The sequence below is a fragment of the Coregonus clupeaformis genome, chromosome 36, assembly GCF_020615455.1.
Source record: "Coregonus clupeaformis isolate EN_2021a chromosome 36, ASM2061545v1, whole genome shotgun sequence".
Lineage (NCBI taxonomy): Eukaryota > Metazoa > Chordata > Actinopteri > Salmoniformes > Salmonidae > Coregonus > Coregonus clupeaformis.
Genome location: NC_059227.1, coordinates 10,751,051 through 10,778,459, shown reverse-complemented (window position 1 = coordinate 10,778,459; position 27,409 = coordinate 10,751,051). Strand labels below are relative to the sequence as shown.

Genomic DNA, 27,409 nt, shown 5'->3' with positions numbered 1-27,409 from the left:
GTGTGTGTGTGTATATACCCATGTATTCGTGTATGTGTGTCTGTGTGTGTTTTCCTACCTGGGATGTGTTTGGCCCAGCCGATGTTGACAACCAGTTCGCGGTCGGCAAGGTCACACAGTGTGGTCAGGGCTTTGATGTCACTGTCGGGGACGGTGGGGTCCGGCATGGCAAAGATACTCTCTGGTTCAGCCACCAGCAGGAGAGAGACCACCTTATTCTCTACCAGACCACCTAGAGGAACTGAGAGAGAGAGACAGAGACAGCGAGAGCAAGAGAGAGAGCAAAAAAGAAAGACAGGTAGAGTGTGTTTTGTATTCTTGAAAGTACATTTACATATTTTAGTCATTTAGCAGACGCTCTTATCCAGAGCGACTTACAGTTAGTGAATACATATTTTTTTTTTTATACTGGCCCCCGTGGGAATCGAACCCACAACCCTGGCGTTGAAAACGCCATGCTCTATCAACTGAGCTACATCCCTGCCGGCCATTCCCTCCCCTACCCTGGACGACGCTGGGCCAATTGTGCGCCGCCCATGAGTCTCCCGGTCGCGGCCGGCTGCGACAGAGCCTGGATTCGAACCAGGATCTCTAGTGGCACAGTTAGCACTGCGATGCAGTGCCTTAGATCACTGCGCCACTCAGTACTACTTAAGTACTACTTAAGTAGTTTTTGGGAGTATCTGTACTTTACTATTTATATTTCTGACAACTTGTACTTTTACTCCACTACATTTCTAAAGAAAATTATATACTTTTTATTCCATACATTTTCCCTGACACCCAAAAGTACTTGTTACATTTATTATGCTTAGCCGGACAGGAAAATGATCAAATTCACACACTTATCAAGAGAACATCCCTGGTCATCCCTACTGCCTCTGACATGACGGACTCACTAAACACATACTTAGTTTGTAAATGACGTCTGAGTGTTGGAGTGTGCCCTTAGCTATCCGTAAATTAAAATAAACAAGAAAATGATGGCGTCTGGTTTGCTTAATATAAGCAATTTGAAATGATTTATACTTTTACTTTTGATACTTAAGTATATTTTAGCAATTACATTTACTTTTGATACTTAAGTATATTTCAAACCAAATACTTTCAGACTTTCACTTTTACTTGAGTCATTTTTTATTAAGGTATCTTTACTTTTACTCAAGTAGGACAATTGGGTACTTTTCCCACCACTGATTCTTACATGTTCTCTTCTGTGGCAGGCCGTGTTGAGGGTTGAGGTAGGGGCTGTTCTCAGAGTCTATCCTTCTCTTGTACTTCTGTCTGCCCCCACGGACCCGGTCCAGACGCACACCTGAGAGAGAGAGAGAGAGACACACACACACACACACACACATTTAGGTACATTAAACACACACACACACAAATGTACACAAAAACACAGTACTCCTGTTTAGCAGACTACCCCAATTTCAAAACCAGGAGAGTGATGCACTCTTCAAGTTAATTTGATTGACATTTCTCCCTCGTGACATCTCTAAGATTATAGGGAGCCTTAGAGAGAAGTCACATTGCTGGCATAGCAACATCAACCCTGTAACACAATATGTTACAGGGTCATCTTAACAAGCTCAGCGGTAACCTTATCGCCATGGAGATGAGGAGCTAACAGCAAGGTTAGGGGGGTAAGAAGGGAAACATGGTGGGGGTTGGTCACAGCGGTCCATTTACATACACACACAAACACACACAGACATGCACATACATGCACATACGCCCATAGTTTCAAGTTCAAGTTTCAAGTTCAAGTTTTTAATGTCACGTGCACTAGTACAGGGAAATGCCTTTCTTGCTTGCTCTTTCCCAACAATGCACTATAAAATAAATGAAAAAGTCAAGTAGAACAAAAACACACGAGAAATAGAAATAATAACAACACGAGAAAGTAAGTAAGCTATATTACAGGGTCAGTTCCAGGGTTAGTGCCAATACCATACGCACATTCCACCATCCAGTGGTATCCAAAGAGAATCTCATACTAATGTGACTTGAGAGAGCTTTTATTAGCATGAGGGGTTAGCGTTAGGGTTACGGTTGAGCCAGGATGTGGACGTGAAGCTAGAGGTAGGGTTGAGGCTCAGGGGTTTCATACTCTTAACACATCAATAGTCCATGAATAGTAAGATAAGAGGGGCCAGGGTTAAGGGGTGAGGGAAGGTATTAAGGATTGGATAGCCGGGTAAGCTAGGACCCCTGGACCTTTAGTGATGTCAGTCCTTCCACTGTGGTCGGAAACACGGTCTGGATTAGTCTAGCGGTTGGCAGGTGCTACAGTTTGAAGTTTGTGACGGGTGATGAGGGTGTGTCTGTAGGGAGGGATTTCACTGTGTTGACACACACACTGGATTATATGAAAGCAAAGGAGCAATAGGTGTGTTAGTGTGTAAGGTTTGTTCTGTATGTATGTATGTGTGTGTGGGTGTGAGGATGGTCAAAGAGTTAAACATAGGCATCTGAGCTAAGTGTAACTCTTCAGAGAGGAATGTGCTGACAACCAAAGGGACAAGAATAGCCCTGAAGGATAACAGTGTACAAACACATACAGACACACACACACACACATACATACACAGACACACATTCTACACTCTACATCTCTCTGTGTCGGAGAGATCTGAGGGTTCCAATAAGGAGGCGGGTGTTGGGTCACTTCCCCTCCCCCCTCCCCTCTCCCCTCTGCCCTCACCCCTGTTTGAAGTCCCCCTGCACCCTTCGAAGGGGGCTTTACACATTCCCAAAACACACCCGGCAGGATCAAGAGCACGGATATCCACTGAGCACAAGAAAACTGACCCGGATCACCATTCTACATGACATAATTTCCCCCTGGGAGAGACCCGGCACATATAGCCGTCTGCATGTACTGTATGTGTAGTAGAAAAGCCACTGACTGAGGAACTATCCTAAGCTGCTTCGGATAATGGTCTGATGTCAACGAATGCCCTTCCTTATTAGCCTACTGCAAGCTTGTTAGTCAGGCTCTGGGTCATGAAAGGACGTCAAAAGCTCTTATTCTTTAAAGAGATAAACAAACTAAAGAATGGAGCTATTTTTGTGTATATAATAAGGTCAAGCCTTACCTATATCATTAGAATTCTACTCATTCTATTTCAACGGTGTGACCAGAACTTAGATTGTCTTCCATGTGATTAGTGCTATGTGATATGATTAGGACAAACCTCATAGATGCACACTGCTCTGGGGAGAGAGTATGCATAAAGTATTTTTTCTGGTTTAACCACATGAGGTAAGAACAGTGTTCCAAGTAGTGGAACAATTAGAATATTTGTCAGTCCACTGCCCTACTGAATTGTGAAACGGAACACTGATTCCGTGCTCAATCAACTTCTATCCAGGTCTCTATTCTAGACCAAGGGTTTCTATCCTTTAGCTGTGTGTTGTGCTGACATGCACCTCTCTCCCCTGTTAAAAGTCACACCACTCTGTCTCTACCTTTACTGCAGCCCCCCAGAGGAAGAGGGGCGTTACCAGGCACGATGAGGCACGTTGCGAGAACCGCTACCAGGGGGGGTTACGATGGGAGTTACGAGGCACGGTTCACATTTCATGGAGGTCCAGAAATCCCACAAGGCATCTGGACGAATTTACGAGGGGGGTGGGGGGTGGGAGCGGGGGGGGCATTGCTATAGGAGCCAGGGCTGGGTGCTGGAGATGCCCTTCCCCTATTAAAAATAAGCTAATTAAAAAAGGAGACACATGCACGCACGAGCACACGCTCGTACACATACAAACACACAGGGTGACCGTAAACAGATGTTGGGTCCTTGTCACCCTGGTTGACGGATGATTAAATCAAAGCTGATGAGCTGAAGGGGGAGGGAGCAGGTGGCAGTAAACTCTCTTTCCTTCTCTCTCTCTATCCTCTCTCTTTCTCTCACTCCTCCCCCTCTTATTTGATAAACAGCTGTCGGTTGCTCACACGCAGCCTTCAATAAGTGGTTCATACAGTGAAGCTTTGCCTTTTTGGGTCACTTCTATATCTGGCCAACAATATGTCACCGGCAGCCACACACTTCAGTCTTGACCACAAGACCACAAGACCATGAGACCGCTGCACCAGACACTAACTATAAAACTCTCCAGAGTCTCTGGGGGCCATAGATGTAGAATGTAAGATATGTCTGTTGTTCTAGATAATCTATTTCTATTCTGTGCATGTGTGAGTAGTGTGACAAATTGGAAAAGAGACTGTATGTCGGAGAGAAAGAGAATGATAGACACACACGTTCACACACACATACTCTGGCAGACAGCCATTTTCTATTTCAGAGGTATCGTAGCCAGTAGCGTCCTATAGAGACACTGGGCATTGTTCTGCTAACACCATACATGAACACTGAGCAGTAACACTAGCAGGCACTAAGGGGCTGGACCTGTTTAACAGGCAAAGGGATTACATTTCCCTCTGTAGATCCAGACTCCCTCTACACTAATAGATTTGCCAATGTATGGAGACCTGTTGTCTTTACTTCAAAGATATCCTAGATCTTGATTTTTAGTTTCTTTCTCTTCATTGTATTAAAACACGGTTATAAGACTGAATAGATAAAGATCCATTGGGATATAGAAACATTATGAACACCTGCTCTTTCCATGACATAGACTGACCAGGTAAATCCAGGTGAAAGCTATGATCCCTTATTTATGTCGATTGTTAAAATCCCCTCAATCAGTGTAGATGAAGGGGAGAAGACAGGTTAAAGAAGGATCTTTAAGCCTTGAGACAATTGAGACATGGATTGTGTACACCGAGTATACCAAACATTAGGAACACCGGAACACCTTCCTGATATTGAGTTGACCCCCCTTTTGCCCTCAGAACAGCCTCAATTCATCAGGGCATGTACTCTACAAGGTGTCAAAAGTGTTCCACAGGGATGCTGGCCCATGTTGACTCAAATGCTTCCGACAGTTGTGTCAAGTTGGCTGGATGTCCCATGGGTGGTGGACCATTCTTGATACACACAGGAAAGTGTTAAAAGTGAAAAACCCAGCAGCATTGCAGTTCTTGACACACTCAAACCAGTGTGCCTGGCACCTACTACTATACCCCGTTTAAAGGCACTTAAATATGTTGTCTTGCCCATTCACCCTCTGAATGGCACACATACACAATCCATGTCAAAATTGTCTCAAGGTTGAAATATTATTCTTTAACCTGTCTCCTCCCCTTCATAATGTTTTCTATGCTCAGTTTATATTTAAAGGTACATAGAGGAGTAGAGAAGTTCCTTCCTCACCTTCTCTCATCATGCCCACGTTGAGACACTTCATGAAGCGACAGGACTGACACGACTTCCTCCTCCGCTTGGTGATCTCACACTCACTGGTGGCCGGGCAGCTGTACTCGATGTTACCTGTGGGTGGGAAAGAAAGGAGAGGGGGGATAGATAGAGCGAAATAGAGAGAAACATGTAAAGACAGAGAGGGGAGAGATTGAGAGACAGAAAGCCAGTCAATAAAAGGGGACAATGTTCTCTATCACGTCTAAAACCGTTCATTCAACCACTTCAAAACAAACAAGATGCTGAAAAGACACAGGAAACTCCAATGAGGAAAACCAGGAAACTTTCCTGGAAGTCAGCTAATCAGGAGCACTCTGAGCTGCCACATCCTATTAAAATCAGGAAGCATCTGATCACCTGATCATCAGATCTAATGTAAGCATTTGATCTGGCAGCCATCCAGGTATGAACTTTGAGCCATTTGCATGTGGAGGCGGCTTAAGGAGCCTAAAGCTGGTCTTACCACGCGAGGGCCATGCCTCTGGAACACGCACAGTCACAGACAATCACATTAAAACCCCCACACAATATGCTGCAAACATATGGATGAGACACACATACAAACACACACAACCTGTAACGGAACCTGTAAGCTTGCGTCCTTAGAGTTGATCAGGTGTTGATACTAAAACAGGGGCTGGGAACTTATCAGCCTACTGCAAGTTTATCAGTACAAAGCAATACACCTCTGGTGTCTGTCCATATATACTGTAACACACGTGGGCACTTCAGGTGAACTCTTAACCCCATTGTTTCTATTAATTATTGTGTCTTACCCTGGATGGTCCTCTTGAAGAAAGCCTTGCAGGCCTCACAGGAGGCCACTCCGTAGTGGTACCCTGACCCCACATCTCCACACACCAGACACAGCCTCTTAGCCACAGAATCCAGCAAGAACTCACACTTCACCTGGCCATCCTCACCACCAAACCGCCTGAAGGGAGAGAGAGAGAGAGACAGAGAGAGAGAGAGAGAGACAAGAGAGAGAGAGAGAGAGAGAGAGAGAGAGAGAGAGAGAGAGAGAGAGAGAGAGAGAGAGTGAGAAAGGGGTTAGACACACATACTGTATATGGTACATGCACCCAAGCATAAAGCCCTACACACACACACACACACACACACACAGACAAAAAGACACACACACCTGTTGGCTGTGCCATTGTTCCCCATGCCCGCTGTGTGTCCATAGAGCCCTGGTGAGTCCAAGCCGTTGGTGTGGTTGTGACTCTTGCCCAGGAGACCAAAGCTGGAGTTGGTGTCTGAGGAGGAGCCCTCAGGGCTGGGTTGGGATGGGCTGTCCCCCTGGAAGCTGGGGCTGGGGCTGGAGGGCTCGCGCTTTATGGGGGGACAGGGGTGGTCCAAGCCCCTCACAGACATCCTGCCCAGGAGCCTGACAGGAGGAAAGGGGATTCATTTATGGTAACATCTGTTAACATAATGGGTGGTACATTGGCTTGGATGTGTGTAAGATATCCTTTCTGTCTAGATCTATCGGTCAGTTAGAACACTTGACCTCTATGCAGACCTACACAAATACACCCACCCATACAATCTCATACCTGTTCTGACCACATACACACTGATAACCAACCATCTTCCATCACACATTCCCCCTCCCCCTTTCCCTTACTCTATCACAGGGACAAAAAGAAAAAGGGTAGGAACCGTCTCCCCCTCTCTCCATTCTCTGTCACTCTCTCCCTCTTCCTCTGTGCCTCCTACCCCTATCCCTCTCTCCTGATCCCTTTATCTCTCTGTTTGTCTATCTATCCATCCATCTCCACGCTCACCCACCCAGCCGTTTGCAGTTTCCCACATATGCAAAGCTGGGGTCTATTAGACCAACTTGTTATGACAACAGGAGATTGCGTAGGCAAACATATGGAAACCAAAACAAAGATTCTGGCCCAGAGGTTTATTCTCACAGATCTCTTGGTGAAGGTATGATGCAGTAAATATTACCCATTGTGTTCAGTTACCAAAAGCCAAGTATTTTCATCAGAATTCCAGCTCTGTCAAGTTGAGAGTTGTAGAGGTATTCATTTTAGGAATGTACTGTGTTTGTATGCTAGTGCCGTATGTTAATGGGATTGTTCAAACTGTACGCCATGTGTTTTCACATTCTACTGTATGGATGGGTGTTCATCCCCCTACATTCATGCATGTTAAAGCACAGATGAGCCTGCCCATGTGAGAGATAAGAGCAGAATAGACACTAATGTTGTCATGTGGTCCAGGAACTGGGCACACTTATTCTTATTTTAGATTAACTGATACCTACAGTGTACGTGAAAGTATTCCAAAACATATGGCGTTTACATGCATGTTTAAATGCTGTGCTGACCCATGTGGCCATTGGCTAGCACACACACTGTACATACTTCATTCACATTTTTTCAAAAGTGGCCTTGTGTCATCGTAAACACTCAAACACTCACACATGCTCGCTTGCCATCAAAGAGCCACTGAACACGCCAATTGGCACGTGTGTTTTTCTGTTGCTCATTAGAAAAACAAGATTTCAGTCATGGAGTTGTGTTTCCTGACCGATTCTGCATTTGGTTAAGGATGTTTGTCCTCCATGAGATTAGACGGGGAAGCCTATTTCACGTCCTGAAAATCCCCAGAATAAAGCTCCACAGTGGAGGTGTCATAATACCCATAAAACCTAACGGTCAAACAGGGAAATGGTTCCAATTGTTTTTCCACCATTCATTTTTCCCATAGGGAATTTTTTTAACATAGAAAATAAGGGCTGTGTTTCGTGTAAGCTTACCCTGGTGTGACGTTTTGATAACCATGTAAATCTCTCTCGGACAAAGTGACTTATATCAATATATTTGTCTCTATTTTCTCTCAGATTCGAAAATGCTCATTAGCATCAAAGTAGACATCATTCAAGACTAAAAATCCCTGCAAGCTCCTGCACGTCATTTCTAGCTGACACCTTTGCGAACAGGTGTTGTGTCAATTTAAAACATGCACAAGACAGTTCGCAGAATTGTCAATTTAAAGAAACGTAGCCAATTTATTAATTCCTAAATTTTGCTGACATTAGACAGTTAATCCAGAGATTCTTACCTTTGCCTCGATTCGGCAGTCTCGTCCAGATCATCATGGCATTTGTAGTTCTTTATGATAGCCACATAAGGAGCTAATTAGCATTTCATTTTGGGGGGGTAAATACAGGCGAATATATTGATAAAAGTCACCTTGTCCAAGAGAGATTTACACAGTTATCAAAATGTCATGCCAGGGTAAGCCTACATGAAACACAGCCCTTATTTTAAGTGTTTCTAAAATCCTTTATGGGAAAAATGTATGGTGGAAAAACGATTGGAACCATTTCCTTATTTGACCGCTAGGTTTTATGGGTATTATGACTCATACTGTGGTACTCTATGAATCTAAGATAACTCAAGAAATCTAACTAAGGTGTTTGGTGCAGTATTCCTAAAATAAAGACATTTGCAACGTGTTGTCTTATGTAAACAAAGTCGGAGCTGCTGGGCAGATCTGCCTCACTGTCTATACTATTGGAAAGAGAACAATCACCGCAGCTGTTCACCCCATATTAGTGGGCAAATGGATATTGTCAAATCAAAACCCAACCTTCCTTTATCCGTTGTGACGCACGGATGTTACAAACTCTGTTTTAGACGAGACTGACTTTATGACCAAAATTATCCTAATTACACTTTGTAGTCAATTTTGACACTAGAATAACTGTTTCTGACTCATATTGATATCAAATAGGCCGTTTTCAAAGGGATTCGTTGCTTTTCAAAGGCAGTCGCTCTTTAAAATCACTCACAAACTCCCTGTCTGTGTGGTGGAACCCAAGCTCTGTTCCTGCCATGTAAATCCACACGGTCATGACCACCACTCATTTGGTAGGCAAAGTATCTGGCTGCCCTAAACATCACCAGAGTCAACCATGACCACGCTCTATCGCCCCTCGAAATCCACAGAGAGAGAGACATTGAAAGAAATAGAGAGAGAAAGAGAGAGAGAGACACCTCTGTCATTCAAACTTCAACCTTATTCTACTTCAGCTCTAAAATGGATAAACTAATATATTGTTCCCTCCGAAGTGGTCCAACAAAGCTGGCAGAGGACAAGGGAGTGTGAAGGAACCAGTTTGTTCTCTCATCAGCTATCTATCACACAGGTAGATGTTGCTGTGTCAGCTGCCCACAGACCTGAATTAAGGCATTCTCCAATTACTTGGTGGCCATAGAATTTTCTCTCATAGGGCCCGATGACTTAGGAAATGTACGCCTTTCCTACGCACGCCTTTCCTACGCACTTCTCAGTAGTTGGTATTCTGACTTACCTTATGAAGGTGCTTAACAGGCTTTGCAGGCGTGGTTCCCTTGCGCACGCTGAATACATTTAATTAAACCGCAGAAAACCCTCCTACTTGCTGGCCAACAGATTTTCTCGTGGAGTTTTCATTTAGTAGGGTTTTTAGTAAATTTAATCTAAAGCCATCCCTTTAAATTTGGTGTACCTTGAATTAGAATTTTCTTGACAGGCTCACTAGAATATATGGAGAGAACGGTTCAGAATACTAGGAATCAATGAAAGAAAGCCATATAAATACACGGTATTTCAAATCAAATTGTATTTGTCAAATGTGCAGAATACAACAGGTGTAGACCTTACCGTGAAATGCTTAAAAAATTTAATGAAATAAAAAAGTAACACAATAAAATAACAATAACGAGGCTATATACAGGGGGTACCGGTACCAAGTCAATGTGCGGGGGTACAGGTTAGTTGAGGTAATTTGTACATTTAGGTAGGGGTAAAGTGACTATGCATTGATAATAAGTAGCAGCAGTGTAAAAACAAAGGGAGGGGGGAGGTGTCAATGTAAATAGTCCGGTTGGCCATTTGATGAATTGTTCAGCAGTCTACTGGCTTGGGGGTAGAAGCTGTTAAGGAGCCTTATGGTTCTAGACTTGGCACTCCGGTACCGCTTGCCATGCGGTAGCAGAGAGAACAGTCTATGACTTGGGTGACTGGAGTCTTACTCTGACACCGCCGGCGGTGATGCAACCGGTCAGGATGCTCTCGATGTGCAGCTGTAGAACTTTTTAAGGATCTGGGGACCCATGCCAAATCTTTTCAGTCTCCTGAGGGGGAAAAGGTGTTGTCGTGCCCTCTTCACGACTGTCTTGGTGTGTTTGGACCATGATAGTTTGTTGGTGATGTGGACACCAAGGAACTTGAAACTCTCGACCCGCTCCACTACAGCCCTGTCGATGTTAATGGGGGCCTGTTAGGCCCGCCTTTTCCTGTAGTCCATGATCAGCTCCTTTGTCTTGCTCACATTGAGGGAGAGGTTGTTGTCCTGGCACCACACTGCCAGGTCTCTGACCTCCTCCCTATAGGCTGTCTCTTCATTGTCGGTGATCAGGCCTACCACTGTTGTGTCGTCAGCAAACTTAATGATGGTGTTGGAGTCGTGTTTTGCCACGCAGTCGTGGGTGAACAGGGAGTACAGGAGGGGACTAAGCACTCACACCTGAGGGGCCCCAGTGTTGAGGATCAGCATTGCAGATGTGTTGTTGCCTACCCTTACCACCTGGGGGTGGCCCGTCAGGAAGTCCAGGATCCAGTTGCAGAGGGAGGTGTTTAGTCCCAGGGTCCTTAGCTTATTGATGAGCTTTGTGGGCACTATGGTGTTGAACGCTGAGCTGTAGTCATTGAACAGCATTCTCACATAGGTGTTCCTTTTGTCCATGTGGGAGAGGGCAGTGTGGAGTCGATTGAGATTGTGTCATCTGTGGATCTGTTGGGGCGGTATGTGAATTGGAGTGGGTCTAGGGTTTCCGGGATGATGGTGTTGATGTGAGCCATGACCAGCCTTTCAAAGCACTTCATGGCTACCGACGTGAGTGCTACAGGGTGGTAATCATTTAGGCAGGTTACCTTTGCTTCCTTGGGCACAGGGACTATGGTGGTCAGCTTGAAACATGTAGGTATTACAGACTCGGTCAGGGAGAGGTTGAAAATGTCAGTGAAGACACTTGCCAGTTGGTCCACACATGCTTTGAGTACACGTCCTGGTAATCCGTCTGGCCCCGCGGCTTTGTGAATGTTGATCTGTTTAAAGATCTTGCTCACATCGGCTACCGAGAGCGTGATCACACAGTCGTCCGGAACAGCTGATGCTCTCATGCACACTTCAGTGTTGCTTGCCTCGAAGCGAGCATAAAAGGCATTTAGCTCATCTGGTAGGCTCACGTCACTGGGCAGCTCGCGGCTGGGTTTCCCTTTGTAGTCCGTAATAGTTTGCATGCCATTCCACATTCGACGAGCGTCAGAGCCGGTGTAGTATGATTCAATCTTAGTCCTGTATTGCCTGTTTGATGGTTCGTCTGAGTGCGTAGCGGGATTTCTTATAAGCGTCCAGATTAGTGTCCCGCTCCTTGAAAGTGGCAGCTCTAGCCTTTAGCTTGGTGCGGATGTTGCCTGTAATCCATGGCTTCTGGTTGCAGTTTTTAATGTCCTGTTGGTAGGATACTCTTTGCCTCCTTTTTAGCACCAATTGGTAGATTTAAAAATACTTAGATCTCGTATATTATTTAGGGTTAGGAAAGTATTTATGAATAATAAATAAAAAATGGTTTGGAGAGCCTTTATGCACAAAATATATTGGTAAATCAAAAATAGTGGTTTGACTCATCCTGAAAATTGCCATATTCAATTGTTCAATCCATGAAATATTGAAAGGTGAAAAAAGTGTACAATAGAGATTGAACAATATTTCCTAAAATCTACCCTCGAACTGTATGACAACGGTCCAGTCATCGTGAACTGTACACTACGCTCCAGTTTTAGTGTGGTCTGAGTTCCATAATGATTCAAATAGGATTATTGCACAACGTTAGCCTAATATGATCCACTAATGCTAGCGACGCTCAGGAACAATGGCACGGGCATGACATAGGAAAGAAAGGTAAATGGAATGGAACAATGCAAAATGTAGGCTACAAAATGAAGGAAACAAACACTAAAGTGACACTTATAAATGCATGTGGGTATTACTGACGGTGTCTCCCGATAGTGGCTAATATTTAACATGATAGAAATGGTCAAATAAAACAGGGAAAAGCCAGGGCATACATAATTATAACATTTTAAAATGTGGGCCCTACAGAAGCATATAGCTTGGGTCTCCTAACCACTCTTATAAAAATTGTAGATTATCAGATGCTCAATAAGAAGGTCTGATTTCATTATTACTGAAACATGATCCAAGTGGTAAATATAAAGATCCAGTCCATTAAAAAAATTGGAGGCCCCTTACACTTCAGTGTTGTGGTGATGCAAAAATTCTAGCAAAATGCATAGCGCATAGAATTAAAAAGGTATTGTCGGATATTATTCATCCTAATCAGACAGGTTTTTTACATGGACGATACATTGGAGATAATATAAGACAAGTACTGGAAACAATAGAACACTTTGAAAAATCTGGGAAACCAGGCCTGGTATTCATAGCTGACTTTGAAAAGGCTTTTGATAAAGTACGACTGGAATTTATATATATATACAGTGGGGAAAAAAAGTATTTAGTCAGCCACCAACTGTGCAAGTTCTCCCACTTAAAAAGATGAGAGAGGCCTGTAATTTTCATCATAGGTACACGTCAACTATGACAGACAAATTGAGAAAAAAAAATCCAGAAAATCACATTGTAGGATTTTTTATGAATTTATTTGCAAATTATGGTGGAAAATAAGTATTTGGTCACCTACAAACAAGCAAGATTTCTGGCTCTCACAGACCTGTAACTTCTTCTTTAAGAGGCTCCTCTGTCCTCCAACTCGTTACCTGTATTAATGGCACCTGTTTGAACTTGTTATCAGTATAAAAGACACCTGTCCACAACCTCAAACAGTCACACTCCAAACTCCACTATGGCCAAGACCAAAGAGCTGTCAAAGGACACCAGAAACAAAATTGTAGACCTGCACCAGGCTGGGAAGACTGAATCTGCAATAGGTAAGCAGCTTGGTTTGAAGAAATCAACTGTGGGAGCAATTATTAGGAAATGGAAGACATACAAGACCACTGATAATCTCCCTCGATCTGGGACTCCACGCAAGATCTCACCCCGTGGGGTCAAAATGATCACAAGAACGGTGAGCAAAAATCCCAGAACCACACGGGGGGGACCTAGTGAATGACCTGCAGAGAGCTGGGACCAAATTAGCAAAGCCTACCATCAGTAACACACTACGCCGCTCAGGGACTCAAATCCTGCAGTGCCAGACGTGTCCCCTGCTTAAGCCAGTACATGTCCAGGCCCGTCTGAAGATTGCTAGAGTGCATTTGGATGATCCAGAAGAGGATTGGGAGAATGTCATATGGTCAGATGAAACCAAAATAGAACTTTTTGGTAAAAACTCAACTCGTCGTGTTTGGAGGACAAAGAATGCTGAGTTGCATCCAAAGAACACCATACCTACTGTGAAGCATGGGGGTGGAAACATCATGCTTTGGGGCTGTTTTTCTGCAAAGGGACCAGGACGACTGATCCGTGTAAAGGAAAGAATGAATGGGGCCATGTATCGTGAGATTTTGAGTGAAAACCTCCTTCCATCAGCAAGGGCATTGAAGATGAAACGTGGCTGGGTCTTTCAGCATGACAATGATCCCAAACACACCGCCCGGGCAACGAAGGAGTGGCTTCGTAAGAAGCATTTCAAGGTCCTGGAGTGGCCTAGCCAGTCTCCAGATCTCAACCCCATAGAAAATCTTTGGAGGGAGTTGAAAGTCCGTGTTGCCCAGCGACAGCCCCAAAACATCACTGCTCTAGAGGAGATCTGCATGGAGGAATGGGCCAAAATACCAGCAACAGTGTGTGAAAACCTTGTGAAGACATACAGAAAACGTTTGACCTGTGTCATTGCCAACAAAGGGTATATAACAAAGTATTGAGAAACTTTTGTTATTGACCAAATACTTATTTTCCACCATAATTTGCAAATAAATTCATTAAAAATCCTACAATGTGATTTTCTGGAGAAAAAAATCTCATTTTGTCTGTCATAGTTGACGTGTACCTATGATGAAAATTACAGGCCTCAATTGCACAATTGGTGACTGACTAAATACTTTTTTCCCCCACTGTATATATATATTATTTTAAAGTTATGTATTGTAACCCTAGGTGTAAAATAGTAAATAATGTATACTTCTCCGAAAATATTAAACCGTCAAGAGGAGTAAAATAAGGTTGTCCACTGTCGGCATATCTATTTATTATGGCCATCGAAATGTTAGCTATTAAAATCAGATCCAGCAATAATTTCAAGGGGTTAGAAATCCAGGGCTTGAAAACAAAGGTGTCATTGAGTCAGCAATTGTGGGTTCGATTACAGGCACAAAATGGCCTGAAACAAAGAACTTTCTTCTGAAACTCGTCAGTCTATTCTTGTTCTGAGAAATGAAGGCTATTCCATGCGAGTAATTGCCAAGAAACTGAAGATCTCGTACAACGCTGTGTACTACTCCCTTCACAGAACAGCGCAAACTGGCTCTAACCAGAAAAGAAAGAGGAGTGTGAGGCCGGTACTGTATACATGTGTATGTATATATGTATGTATTTATGTATCTACAATATTCAAGCTGATCTACCCCCTTTTTTTTATTTGTACAAAATATAACTTCAAAGGGCTCCTGTACTAGGCTACCCGTGCATGTTCGTCGACTCACAGCATATTTCCAGCCTCCATATTTTACACAAAACACCAAAAAGTGTAGGCTTAATGACATTTGGCGATTGTCATTAGGCTGGAATTTATGCGTCCACTGTTTTCCGCGCGTCTTGGTGTCGGCCACTCATCTCTGCCTTGGCAAAATGTAAGTGTTCTTGTCAAACCACATCGCATTTTGGAGCGTAGGCTATACCACCCATTTTCAAGTCCATTCACACATTTTTCATGCCTCTGACATGCGTTAATGATACATTATGGTATAATAACCTACAGTTTTCTTGACATTTTGTTTTATTTATTGTGATAGGCTCATGTTTTACTTTCACCTCTGGTTTGCTTCAATATGACTGGTTTCACATTCGTCTCCAGGGATCATAAAGAAAAAATATTTACTTAGCGCTTGTCAAATAAAATAAAATAAAATGTTATTTGACACATGTGCCGAATACAACAGGTATAGACCTTACAGTGAAATGCTTACTTACAAGCCCTTAACCAACAATGCTGTTTTAAGAAAGTTAAAAAAAAGTGTTAAGTAAAAAATAGATAAGTAAAAAATACAATTTGCAAATAATTAAAGAGCAGCAGTAAAATAAAATAACAGTAGGAAGGCTATATACAGGGGGTACCGGTACAGAGTCAATGTGCGGGGGCACCGGTTAGTCGAGGTAATTGAGGTAATATGTACATGTGGGTAGAGTTAAAGTGACTTTGTAGCAGCAGCGTAAAAGCTCGTATCAATATATACAGTGCAATGAGAATGGTGTTAATTCTATCTGAAAAAAAGATAGTAGATGCTTTTTCCACTTGGAACAAGCAGGTTCGCTCGACCTTATTCATGGTTTCCTCGCGCTTAAAGGTGGTGGAATAATTAGGGAATTAAGTCAAGGTCAGAACACGGCCTTATCTGTAGACACACCTCCGCCACACCTCCACTGTGATCTCCACCCCAAACAAATAGTGGGTGAATATGCTATTCTCATGCTTAAGTATGCAAAGAGAGAAAAGTGAAATAAAAAGGGAATTACATTCCATTTACGTGCACTTAACTCGGGTCAGAATTCCCCCAATATGCAATAGCATTACAGTGGAATGGTAAGACATGGTGTGGTATCTAACCTGACAGGTCTATAATCTATGGCTCTTCATAAAGGCTCATCAAAGCCCTGTCAGCGCAGTTCCCATAGACTCTGGGTGTAAATCAGACTCAGAGGAACATTATAAAACAACAGGCTGTGTGTGAGTGTGTCAGTGTATGTGTGTGTGTGTGTGTGTGTGTGCGTGTTTGTGTGTGTGTGTGTGTGTACAACCCTCTGTCTGCTCGTATCCAAAACAACTCTAATTGCACCTTGGAAACAAAGGGCAAAATGCAGCGTGAAACGACTGACGGTCAGACAGAAAGAGAGAGGGGGATAAACATCGAAGCAGACAGATAGAGAGAATGTGAAAGACAGAGAGGGAGATAAAGAAAGGGCTCTAACCCAGTGTGTGTAGAAAGAAAGAAAAAAGAAACGAGAGGAGGCAACACTCACTCTCAAATGAGCAGAGTCACAATACAGACGATGACCAAAAGGACAAGAGAGCCGGGGACACACACACCCACACACACACCCACACACACACCCACACAGGGAAGGAAAAATAAGTAGAGGGAGGGAGGGAATGTGTAAAATTGTTTACAGGACTAAAAGGTGGGTAGAAAAACTATACATTCAGGTCTCATTAAAATGATTATTTGGGTATACTTTGTTTTTGGGTCTTCCATTCCTGTGGCGGTCCTCATGAGAGCCAGTTTCATCATAGCGCTTGATGGTTTTTGCGACTGCACTTTCAAAGTTCTTGAAATGTTCCGTATTGACTGACCTTCATGTCTTAAAGTAATGATGGACTGTCGTGTCTCTTTGCTTGTTTGAGCTGTTCTTGCCATAATATGGACTTGGTCTTTTACCAAATAGGTCTATCTTCTGTATACCCTACCTTGTCACAACACAACTGATTGGCTCAAATGCACTAAGAAGGAAAGAAATTCCACAAATTAACTTATAAGAAGGCACACTTGTTAATTGAAATGCATTCCAGGTGACTACCTCATGAAGCTGGTTGAGAGAATGCCAAGAGTGTGCAAAGCTGTCATCAAGGCAAAGGGTGTGTCACGGTTTCGGCCGAGGCTGCCTCTCTCCCTTGTTCGGGCAGGCTTCGGCGTTCGTTGTCTCCGGAATACTAGCTGCCACCGTTGTATGTTTCATGTTCGTTTGCTTTTGTCTGTTTGTTGTCACACCTGTTCTTGTTTAGCCTAATTAGTGTTCTATAAGTTTCTCGTTGTGTTTGTCTAGTGTTGTGTGTTATTGATTTTTGTCATTAGTGTATAGGGCGTGATTCCTGTATTTCGCTCGGTTGAGCTTCCCTCCACTGTTGGAGTATTTACGCACCTGTTTGTGCGCTTTTGTTTTGTTCGCCTTCGTGCGTATTTCGCCTTCGGGCAAGAGTTGACCTATTGCCGTGTTTGGCGATCACTAAAGTCTGTTGGACTATCCGTCTGTGTCCTGCGTTTGATTCCACCACTGCACCCACCTACAGCACGCGCTGACAGAATAACACACCTTTTAAATGGAATCAGCAGGAGCCGCAGCAGCTCAGGCGACGCTGGAGGACAGGGTCCGGGAACAAGGTGACCAGATCCTGCAGATGGGGACCGCACTGCAGGAGGTGATCACCACCATCCGAGGCTGGGGGACGCCTCCACCGCCACCCGCCCTGCCAGCACCATCGGCCAGTCAGCCTATTCCCGCACCGGAACCCCGAGGAGTCCGACTCTCGCTCCCGAGGGCTTACGATGGAACCGCGGCTGGGTGCCAGGGTTTCCCTTCTCCAGGTGGAGCTGTACCTGGCCACCGTGCACCCGGCGCCCTCGGGACATGAGAGCGTGTCCGCCCTGATCTCCTGCCTGTCCGGGAAGGCGTTGGAATGGGCCAACGCGGAGTGGAGGAGGATCGACGCGGACACCATAACCTACGAGGAGTTCTCCCGCCGCTTCAGGGCGGTGTTTGACCATCCCCCGGAGGGGAAAGCGGCGGGGGAGCGTCTGGTCTTCCTCCGGCAGGGGAGGAGGAGTGCTCAGGAGTTCGCCCTCGAATTCCGTGACTCTAGCGGCAGATGCAGGGTGGAATGATCGGGCTCTCGTCGATCACTACAGATGTAGTCCACGAGAGGACGTCCGTCGGGAGCTGGCCTGTAGGGACACCAGCCTCACGTTCGACCAGTTGGTCGACATGTCCATCAGGCTGGATAACCTGCTAGCTACCCGCGGACGTCCCGAGGGGGTCCGTCCATTTCACCCTCCAGCGCCTCCGAGCCGTGCCCCATGGAGCTCGGGGCGCTGGCGCTAGAGAGAGGAGGGGTCGGCTTACTAGGGGGTCCATCCCTGCACCAACTGTGGTCGGGGAGGACACACCGCGGCTAGGTGCTGGGGATGGCCTCCTAGGGGAGAGGACGACAGGTCCCGCACTGGGGATTCCTTCCAGGTGAGTAGGCGCCCCACTCACCCAGAGCTCTCTGTTGCACATTTCTGTATACCTGTGCGTTTTCCACAGGTAGCACCTCATTCCCAGCATAAGGCGCTGGTAGATTCAGGCGCGGCTGGGAATTTTATTGATAAGAAGTTTTGTTTAGCTTTAGGGATTCCCCTTCTTCCTGTTGATGTCCCTTTCCCGTTCATGCCCTAGATAGTCGTCCGTTGGGTGCGGGCTTGATCAGGGAGGTCACTGCGCCACTTAGGATGTGTGCGCAGGGGGGTCATCAGGAGATGATTCAGCTATTTCTGATTGACTCTCCTGCGTATCCGGTGGTGCTGGGCATGCCCTGGTTGAGTACCCATAACCCATCTATTTCGTGGCAGGAGAGGGCTCTGATGGAGTGGTCTGCCCAGTGTGTGGGTAGATGTTTAGGCGTTTCCGTAGGGGCTACCTCGGTGGAGAGTCCAAACCAGGTGCCCGCATTGCACGTTCCCCCTGAGTATGGGGGATTTGGCTATTGCGTTTAGTAAGTCGAGGCGACGCAGTTGCCGCCCCATAGGCAGGGAGATTGTGCGATAGACCTCCAGGCAGGAGCTGCGCTCCCACGGAGCCATGTGTATCCTCTGTCTCAAGAGGAGAAAAAAGCTATGGAGACCTACATAGACGAATCTCTGAGACAAGGATACATACGGCCTTCCACTTCCCCTGCGTCCTAGAGTTTCTTTTTTGTGAAGAAGAAGGATGGTGGTTTGCGCCCGTGCATCGATTACCGTGGTCTCAATCAGATTACGGTGAAGTACAGTTATCCACTCCCGCTGATTGCGACCATGACTGAGTCATTGCATGGGGCGCGCTTCTTCACTAAATTAGATCTCAGGAGCGCGTACAACTTGGTGCGCATCAGGGAGGGCGATGAATGGAAGACAGCCTTTAGTACCACCTCGGGCCATTACGAGTATCTGGTCATGCCATACGGGTTGATGAACGCTCCGTCAGTTTTCCAATCATTCGTGGATGAGATCTTCGGGGACATGCAGGGGCAGGGGGTGGTTGTGTACATAGATGACATTCTCGTGTACTCGCCTACCCGTGTCGAGCATGTGGCCCTGGTGCGCCGAGTGTTGCGGAGGCTGGTGGAACACGACCTGTATGTTAAGGCAGAGAAGTGTCTGTTTTTCCAGGAGTCGGTCTCCTTTTTGGGGTATCAGTTGTCTGCGTCAGGGGTGAAGATGGAGGTAGACCGGGTGTCGAGCCGTGCGTAATTGGCAAACACCAACCACTGTGAAGGAGGTGCAGCAGTTTTTGGGGTTTGCAAATTACTACAGGAGGTTTATCCGGGGTTTTGGACAGGTGGCAGCTCCCATCACGTCTCTTTTGAAGGGGGGTCCGGTGCGTCTGCAGTGGTCGGCCGAGGCGGACAGGGCGTTTGGGAGGCTGAAGGACCTGTTTACCTCGGCCCCGGTGCTGGCGCATCCGGATCCCTCTTTGCTGTTCCAGGTAGAGGTGGGACGCGTCAGAGGCCGGTCTAGGAGCCGTGCTTTCACAACGGTCTGGCGCGCCACCTAAACTCCGCCCCTGTGCTTTTTATTCTAAGAAGCTCAGTCCGGCGGAGCGGAACTATGACGTAGGGGACAGGGAGCTGTTAGCCGTGGTACAGGCCCTAAAGGTGTGGAGGCACTGGCTTGAGGGGGCTCAACACCCTTTCCTCATTTTGACGGACCACCGTAACCTGGAGTACATCCGGGCAGCGAGGAGGCTGAACCCTCGCCAGGCAAGATGGAATATGTTCTTGACCAGGTTTACATTTAAGATCACGTACATCCCTGGGTCACAGAACGGTAAGGCAGATGCGCTGTCTCGGCGGTATGACACGGAGGAGAGGTCCGTGGAGCCCACTCCCCATACTGCCGGAGTCGTGTCTGGTGGCACCGGTAGTGTGGGAGGTCGATGCTGAACTCGAGCGGGCGTTACGCACCGACCCTAGTCCACCGCAATGCCCTGAGGGTCGGAAGTACGTTCCGCTCGAGGTTCGGGATCGATTGATCTATTGGGCTCACACGTCACCCTCCTCTGGACATCCTGGTATCGGCCGGACAGTGCACTGTCTTAGTGCCAAGTACTGGTGGCCCACGTTGGCGAAGGATGTGAGGGTTTATGTTTCCTCCTGCTCGGTGTGCGCCCAGTGTAAGGCGCCTAGACATCTGCCTAGGGGTAAGTTACTACCCCTGCCCGTTCCACAACGACCATGGTCTCACCTCTCGGTGGATTTCATTACTGACCTTCCTCCTTCACAGGGGAACACCACTATACTGGTCGTTGTGGACCGGTTTTCTAAGGCCTGTCGTTTGCTCCCCATGCCGGGCCTTCCTACTGCCCTGCAAACCGCCGAAGCACTATTCACCCATGTGTTCCGGCACTACGGGGTACCCGAGGATATTGTGTCTGATCGGGGTCCCCAATTTACCTCCAGGGTCTGGAGAGCCTTTATGGAGCGGTTGGGGGTCTCGGTGAGCCTCACCTCGGGTTACCACCCGGAGAGTAATGGGCAGGTGGAAACGCGTGAACCAGGATGTGGGTAGGTTTCTTAGAACATACTGCCAGGACCGGCCGGAGGAGTGGGCAAGGTACGTTCCCTGGGCCGAGATGGCCCAGAATTCCCTACGCCATTCCTCCACTAACCTAACCCCTTTTCAATGTGTGCTGGGTTACCAGCCGGTTCTGGCACCTTGGCAGCAGAGCCAGATCGAGGCTCCTGCGGTGGATGAGTGGGCGCGGCGCTCGGAGGAGACATGGAACGCTGCACACGTCCACCTGCAGCGGGCCCTCCGACGTCATAAGGCGAGCGCCGATCTCCACCGCAGTGAGGGACCGGTGTACGCACCTGGTGATCGAGTCTGGCTCTCTACCAGAAACCTGCCCCTCCGCCTGCCCTGTCGGAAACTGGGTCGGCGGTTTGTAGGGCCATTTAAAGTCCTGGGAAGGTTGAACGAGGTGTGTTACAAATTACAACTGCCTGTTGAATATAAAAGTATTAACCCCTCGTTCCATGTGTCCCTTCTCAGGCCGGTGGTAGCTGGCCCACTCCAAGAAAGTGAGATCAGGGAGACTCCTCCGCCCCCCATTGGACATCGAGGGGGCACCGGCGCACACTGTGAGGTCCATCTTGGATTCGAGACGTCGGATGGGGGGTCTCCAGTATCTAGTGGAGTGGGAGGGGTACGGTCCGGGAGGAGCGGTGCTGGGTGCCGAGGAGAGACATCTTGGACCCGTCTCTCCTGACGGAATTCCATCGTGGGCACCCGACGCACCCTGCTCCGCGTCCTCCGGGTCGTCCCCGAGGCCGGAGTCGGGCGCACGTCTGGAGCCGCGCCAAGGGGGGTACTGTCACGGTTTCGGCCGAGGCTGCCTCTCTCCCTTGTTCGGGCAGGCTTCGGCGTTCGTTGTCTCCGGAATACTAGCTGCCACCGTTGTATGTTTCATGTTCGTTTGCTTTTGTCTGTTTGTTGTCACACCTGTTCTTGTTTAGCCTAATTAGTGTTCTATAAGTTTCTCGTTGTGTTTGTCTAGTGTTGTGTGTTATTGATTTTTGTCATTCGTGTATAGGGCGTGATTCCTGTATTTCGCTCGGTTGAGCTTCCCTCCACTGTTGGAGTATTTACGCACCTGTTTGTGCGCTTTTGTTTTGTTCGCCTTCGTGCGTATTTCGCCTTCGGGCAAGAGTTGACCTATTGCCGTGTTTGGCGATCACTAAAGTCTGTTGGACTATCCGTCTGTGTCCTGCGTTTGATTCCACCACTGCACCCACCTACAGCACGCGCTGACAGGGTGGGTATTTGAAGAATCTCAAATATAAAATATAAAATATATTTTCATTTGTTTAACACTTTTTTGGTTACTACATGATTCCATATGTGTTACTTCATAGTTTGGATGTCTTCACTATTATTCTACAATGTAGAAAATAGTAAAAAATAAAGAAAAACCCTGGAATGAGTAGGTGTGTCCAAACATTTGACTGGTACTGTATGTGTGGATGTAGGTTACTCTAGCTATGCATCCTCCTTAACTTCCTCAATTAGCCCCTAACCCCTAACTCCTAACCCCCTGGTCAGTGATTTGGGTCAAAGGAGTCTCGTGCATGGTGATTCCTAATGGACCAATAGGAGATGAGGTATCAGGCCGGAGCTGAAACACTAGCATCACTGATGAGTCTTAGTTGAAGTGTGTAGTGGGCTTGGGTCAAATCAGTTGTTGCTGGAGCTGTTGGGTCAAACCAGTTAGTGCTGGAGCTGTTGAGTCAAACCAGTTAGTGCTGGAGCTGTTGGGTCAAACCAGTTAGGGGCTGGAGCTGTTTGGTCAAACCAGTGACAGGCTGGAGCTGTTGGATCAAACCAGTGAGGGGCTGGAGCTGTTGCGTCAAACCAGTTAGGGGCTAGAGCTGTTGGGTCAAACCAGTTAAGGGTTGGAGCTGTTGGGTCAAACCAGTTAAGGGTTGGAGCTGTTGGGTCAAACCAGTTAAGGGTTGGAGCTGTTGGGTCAAACCAGTTAGTGCTGGAGCTGTTGTGTCAAACCAGTTAAGGGCTGGAGCTGTTGTGTCAAACCAGTTAAGGGTTGGAGCTGTTGTGTCAAACCAGTTAAGGGTTAGAGCTGTTGGGGCAGGATGGGTTAGTGTGCACGCAACATGTCTTGACAGACTGGGGAAGGGGATAAACATGGTAACACTTCTCCTATACCTGTATATTATATATGCCATTTAGCAGACGTTTTTATCCAAAGCGACTTACAATCATGCGTGCAAACAAACAGTTTATGTATGGGTGGTCCCGGAAATCGAACATACTATCCTGACATTGCAAGCGCCATGTTCTATTAAAGATGTACTACGCAGAAATCGCTCCACCATTTCCACTTAATTTCAGTTTATGTGACAAAACAAGCAAGTATAGTGTGGAGAATCATTGTACCATCTATGACCAAAAATATTGTATTTTCAGCTGTTTGAATCTGGTGTACAAAACCGAAAGTAAAAGACACAAAAACATAACTTAAGAACGGGGAGCATAGAAATAGCGCACATAGAACAGATCTACCGCTTCTTAAACTTGCTTTCAATGAGAATGACAGATCTTTAACACACATTTCTATGTGAATTTGCTCAGGTCACCCAAAAAGTTACATATTGCAGCTTTAAGTGAGCTACAGAGAACCACATATTTTCACTGTAATTACACTATCAACAACACATAGTTACACAAAACATAAACGCATGCTCTGTCTCTAAATCCTCTACTCACCCCCACACATTTCACTGTGCTTTCCTCACCTCATCTGCCTCTACTTCCTAATCTTCTTTCTCTCTCACTTCCAACTCTCCCTTTTCTTCTCTCACATTTTCACTCTCTCTTGCTCCCCTCCCTCCCACCTTCTCTTTCCCTCTCAGATCTACTCCCTCAGCTCTGCGTACACACTGCAGGTACGTGGGTTTCATCTCTCATTCCAACACTCTCTTTTTCAGTAAAAATCCTCTCATTCAGACACTCTCTTTTTCAGTAAAAATACACTTGTTCCCTAAATAACTACATACTGTATGACAGCCCACTACCTCTGTTTCACACAGATGTGCTTGTACTGACATAGAAGACGCCACCACACCAAATAGCAAATAAAAACACCCAAACTAAGGTCTTAATTTGAGAACGAGACAGCAAGTCGTAGTGCACATGCAAACATTACATTACTGTGCTATTTAACTTTCTTTACACTCCACAGTCAGTTGTATATACATACAGAATATTGATCAGAATAGTCCATGTACTTACTCAGTGTCAGAGTGATAGGTGAAACACTCAGGGAGGTACATCTCCACTAAATCCATGTGCTCTTTGACACCATACTCTGAGGAGCAAAGATCGCTGTCAGCTTCCTCTCTCTTTCTTTAGTTGGTCTGTCTCCCTATAACTCTCTTTCTCTGTGTCTCTACCAATCTCAGTTTTTCTCTTAAACACACACTTTCAATGGAGCAACAGTCTCTCTCTCTCTCTCTCTCTCTCTCTCTCTCTCTCTCTCTCTCTCTCTCTCTCTCTCTCTCTCTCTCTCTCTCTCTCTCTCTCTCTCTCTCTCTGTGTCTCGCTGTCTCTATCTGTGTCTATTTCTCATGCGCTCACTGACTTTTCCTCTAGCAGCAGTGTTGACACTCCAGCCAGTGAGGTCTTAACTGTTGTGGCTCGCTCTATGATAGAGCACTCTAAGCTAGGGCTGGCCCTCATGAATATCCAGGTACTATTTTGGATGCCCCTCCCCCTGGACCACAATGTCGGCATTTGATTGGCCACCGTCTACTCCAATGAGAGCCAGACTCTAAATCGGAATTTCTAGTAAGGATATCTCTCTTTGTCCTAATGAAAACATTCTCCAATAGTAAATTACAGCCTGGGAGGCTGACCATTTAAATGAATTGTAACATTTGAATAGAGTTGCAGTTGAGATGTGTGTGTGTGTTTGTGCGTATTTGCAGGGTAGGGGAGTAACTGATTACATGTAATCAGTTACATGTAATCTGATTTAAAATAAAATGTAATCAGTTATGTTACCAGCATAAATATTGTAATCAGTTTACAGATACTTTTGAAAAACTAAATGGTTACATCTTGGATTACTTTTAAATTGAGAAAGGATGCTTGCAATTTGTTTTTGACCTTTCTGTTTTCTCAATGACATTGAATTCAGCACTGAAAAAAGGCACAAGTTTAAGTTTCTTCCACCTGAGCGAGTCTGACCACAAGTCATAGACTACTATGATGACACACCAAATGCATTTGATATATCCTTTTTGTCTTCTGCCGCTTAATGGGAAAGTAATCTGAATGTAATCAGATTACGTTACTGAGTTTGGGTAATCCAAAAGTTACATTACTGATTACAATTTTGGACAGGTAACTACCCACTGGGCACACACTGGTTGAATCAACATTGTTTCCACGTCATTTCAATTAAATTATGTTGAACCAACTTGGAATAGACGTTGAATTGACTGTATCGGATTACATTTAGAAAGTAACCTAGCCAACCCTGCGTGTTTGTAGTGAGGGCAGTGAGTACTGAAAGCTTTTGTCCTACTGTGATGATATCTGATCCTAAAGGACATTCTATACATACATCTATCTAGGTTGTGTGTGTATTTCTTCGTGTGCGAGTGTGGAGTGTGGAGTGTGTATGTGTGTGTTTGTTACTATGTGTCCGTGTCCTACTTTATAACAGGTGCCACAGCACTCCCTCCAACCACCCCCAACCCCAAACACACACACACATGCACGTCGACTTCCTTTATTTAAAGCCCTGATTGACATAAGTTTAGGAACTCAGTGATGCAAGCCTCCCTAGCTGTTTAACTCACAGATACCCCGTCACCAAACCTAGATCTGATAATCAGTCACTAAAATGTGCCTAATATGAAGCTCTGACCTCTCCCTGACTGACACACATACAGTGAGGGAAAAAAGTATTTGATCCCCTGCTGATTTTGTACGTTTGCCCACTGACAAAGAAATGATCAGCCTATAATTTTAATGGTAGGTTTATTTTCAACAGTGAGAGACATAATAACAACAACAAAAATCCAGAAAAACGCATGTCAAAAATGTTATAAATTGATTTGCATTTTAATGAGGGAAACAAGTATTTGACCCCCTCTCAATCACAAAGATGTCTGGCTCCCAGGTGTCTTTTATACAGGTAACGAGCTGAGATTAGGAGCACACTCTTAAAGGGAGTGCTCCTAATCTCAGCTTGTTACCTGTATAAAAGACACCTGTCAACAGAAGCAATCAATCAATCAGATTCCAAACTCTCCACCATGGCCAAGACCAAAGAGCTCTCCAAGGATGTCAGGGACAAGATTGTAGACCTACACAAGGCTGGAATGGGCTACAAGACCATCGCCAAGCAGCTTGGTGAGAAGGTGACAACAGTTGGTGCGATTATTCGCAAATGGAAGAAACACAACAAGAACTGTCAATCTCCCTCTGCCTGGGGCTCCATGCAAGATCTCACCTCGTGGAGTTGCAATGATCATGAGAACGGTGAGGAATCAGCCCAGAACTACACGGGAGGATCTTGTCAATGATCTCAAGGCAGCTGGGACCATAGTCACCAAGTAAACAATTGATAACACACTACGCCGTGAAGGACTGAAATCCTGCAGCGCCCGCAAGGTCCCCCTGGTCAAGAAAGCACATATACATGCCCGTCTGAAGTTTGCCAATGAACATCTGAATGATTCAGAGGAGAACTGGGTGAAAGTGTTGTGGTCAGATGAGACCAAAATGGAGCTCTTTGGCATCAACTCAACTCACCGTGTTTGGAGGAGGAGGAATGCTGCCTATGACCCCAAGAACACCATCCCCACCGTCAAACATGGAGGTGGAAACATTATGCTTTGGGGGTGTTTTTCTGCTAAGGGGACAGGACAACTTCACTGCATCAAAGGGACGATGGACGGGGCCATGTACCGTCAAATCTTGGGTGAGAACCTCCTTTTTCTTTTTCTTTTTTCTTTCACCTTTATTTAACCAGGTAAGCCAGTTGAGAACAAGTTCTCATTTACAACTGCGACCTGGCCAAGATAAAGCAAAGCAGTGTGATAAAAACAACAACACAGTGTTACATATGGGGTAAAACAAAACATAAAGTCAAAAATACAATAGAAAATATATATACAGTGTGTGCAAATGTAGCAAGTTATGGAGGTAAGGCAATAAATAGGCTATAGTGCAAAATAATTACAATTAGTATTAACACTGGAATGATAGATGTGCAAGAGATGATGTGCAAATAG

The 27,409-nt window shown here is 45.7% G+C and overlaps 1 protein-coding gene across 2 annotated transcripts in view; it reads right to left on the bottom strand.

The window, feature by feature from the left end:
* The window catches only part of LOC121552515 (estrogen-related receptor gamma-like), a 32,117-nt gene extending 7,346 nt beyond the window's left edge, over positions 1–24,771 (bottom strand). The window contains exons 1-7 of one of the 2 annotated variants that reach the window (XM_045211187.1): positions 24,745–24,771; positions 24,396–24,471; positions 6,472–6,717; positions 6,104–6,261; positions 5,283–5,399; positions 1,205–1,315; positions 59–241 (exon numbers count right to left, since the gene is read on the bottom strand). In XM_045211187.1, the coding sequence (XP_045067122.1) occupies positions 59–241; positions 1,205–1,315; positions 5,283–5,399; positions 6,104–6,261; positions 6,472–6,717; positions 24,396–24,451 (871 nt within the window). In that variant the 5' untranslated portion in view covers positions 24,452–24,471; positions 24,745–24,771. Of the gene's footprint in view, positions 1–58; positions 242–1,204; positions 1,316–5,282; positions 5,400–6,103; positions 6,262–6,471; positions 6,718–23,870; positions 23,916–24,395; positions 24,472–24,744 lie in introns of those variants that run through there. The other variant, XM_045211188.1, reaches the window with a different exon arrangement.
* Between the last annotated feature and the right edge of the window lie 2,638 nt (positions 24,772–27,409).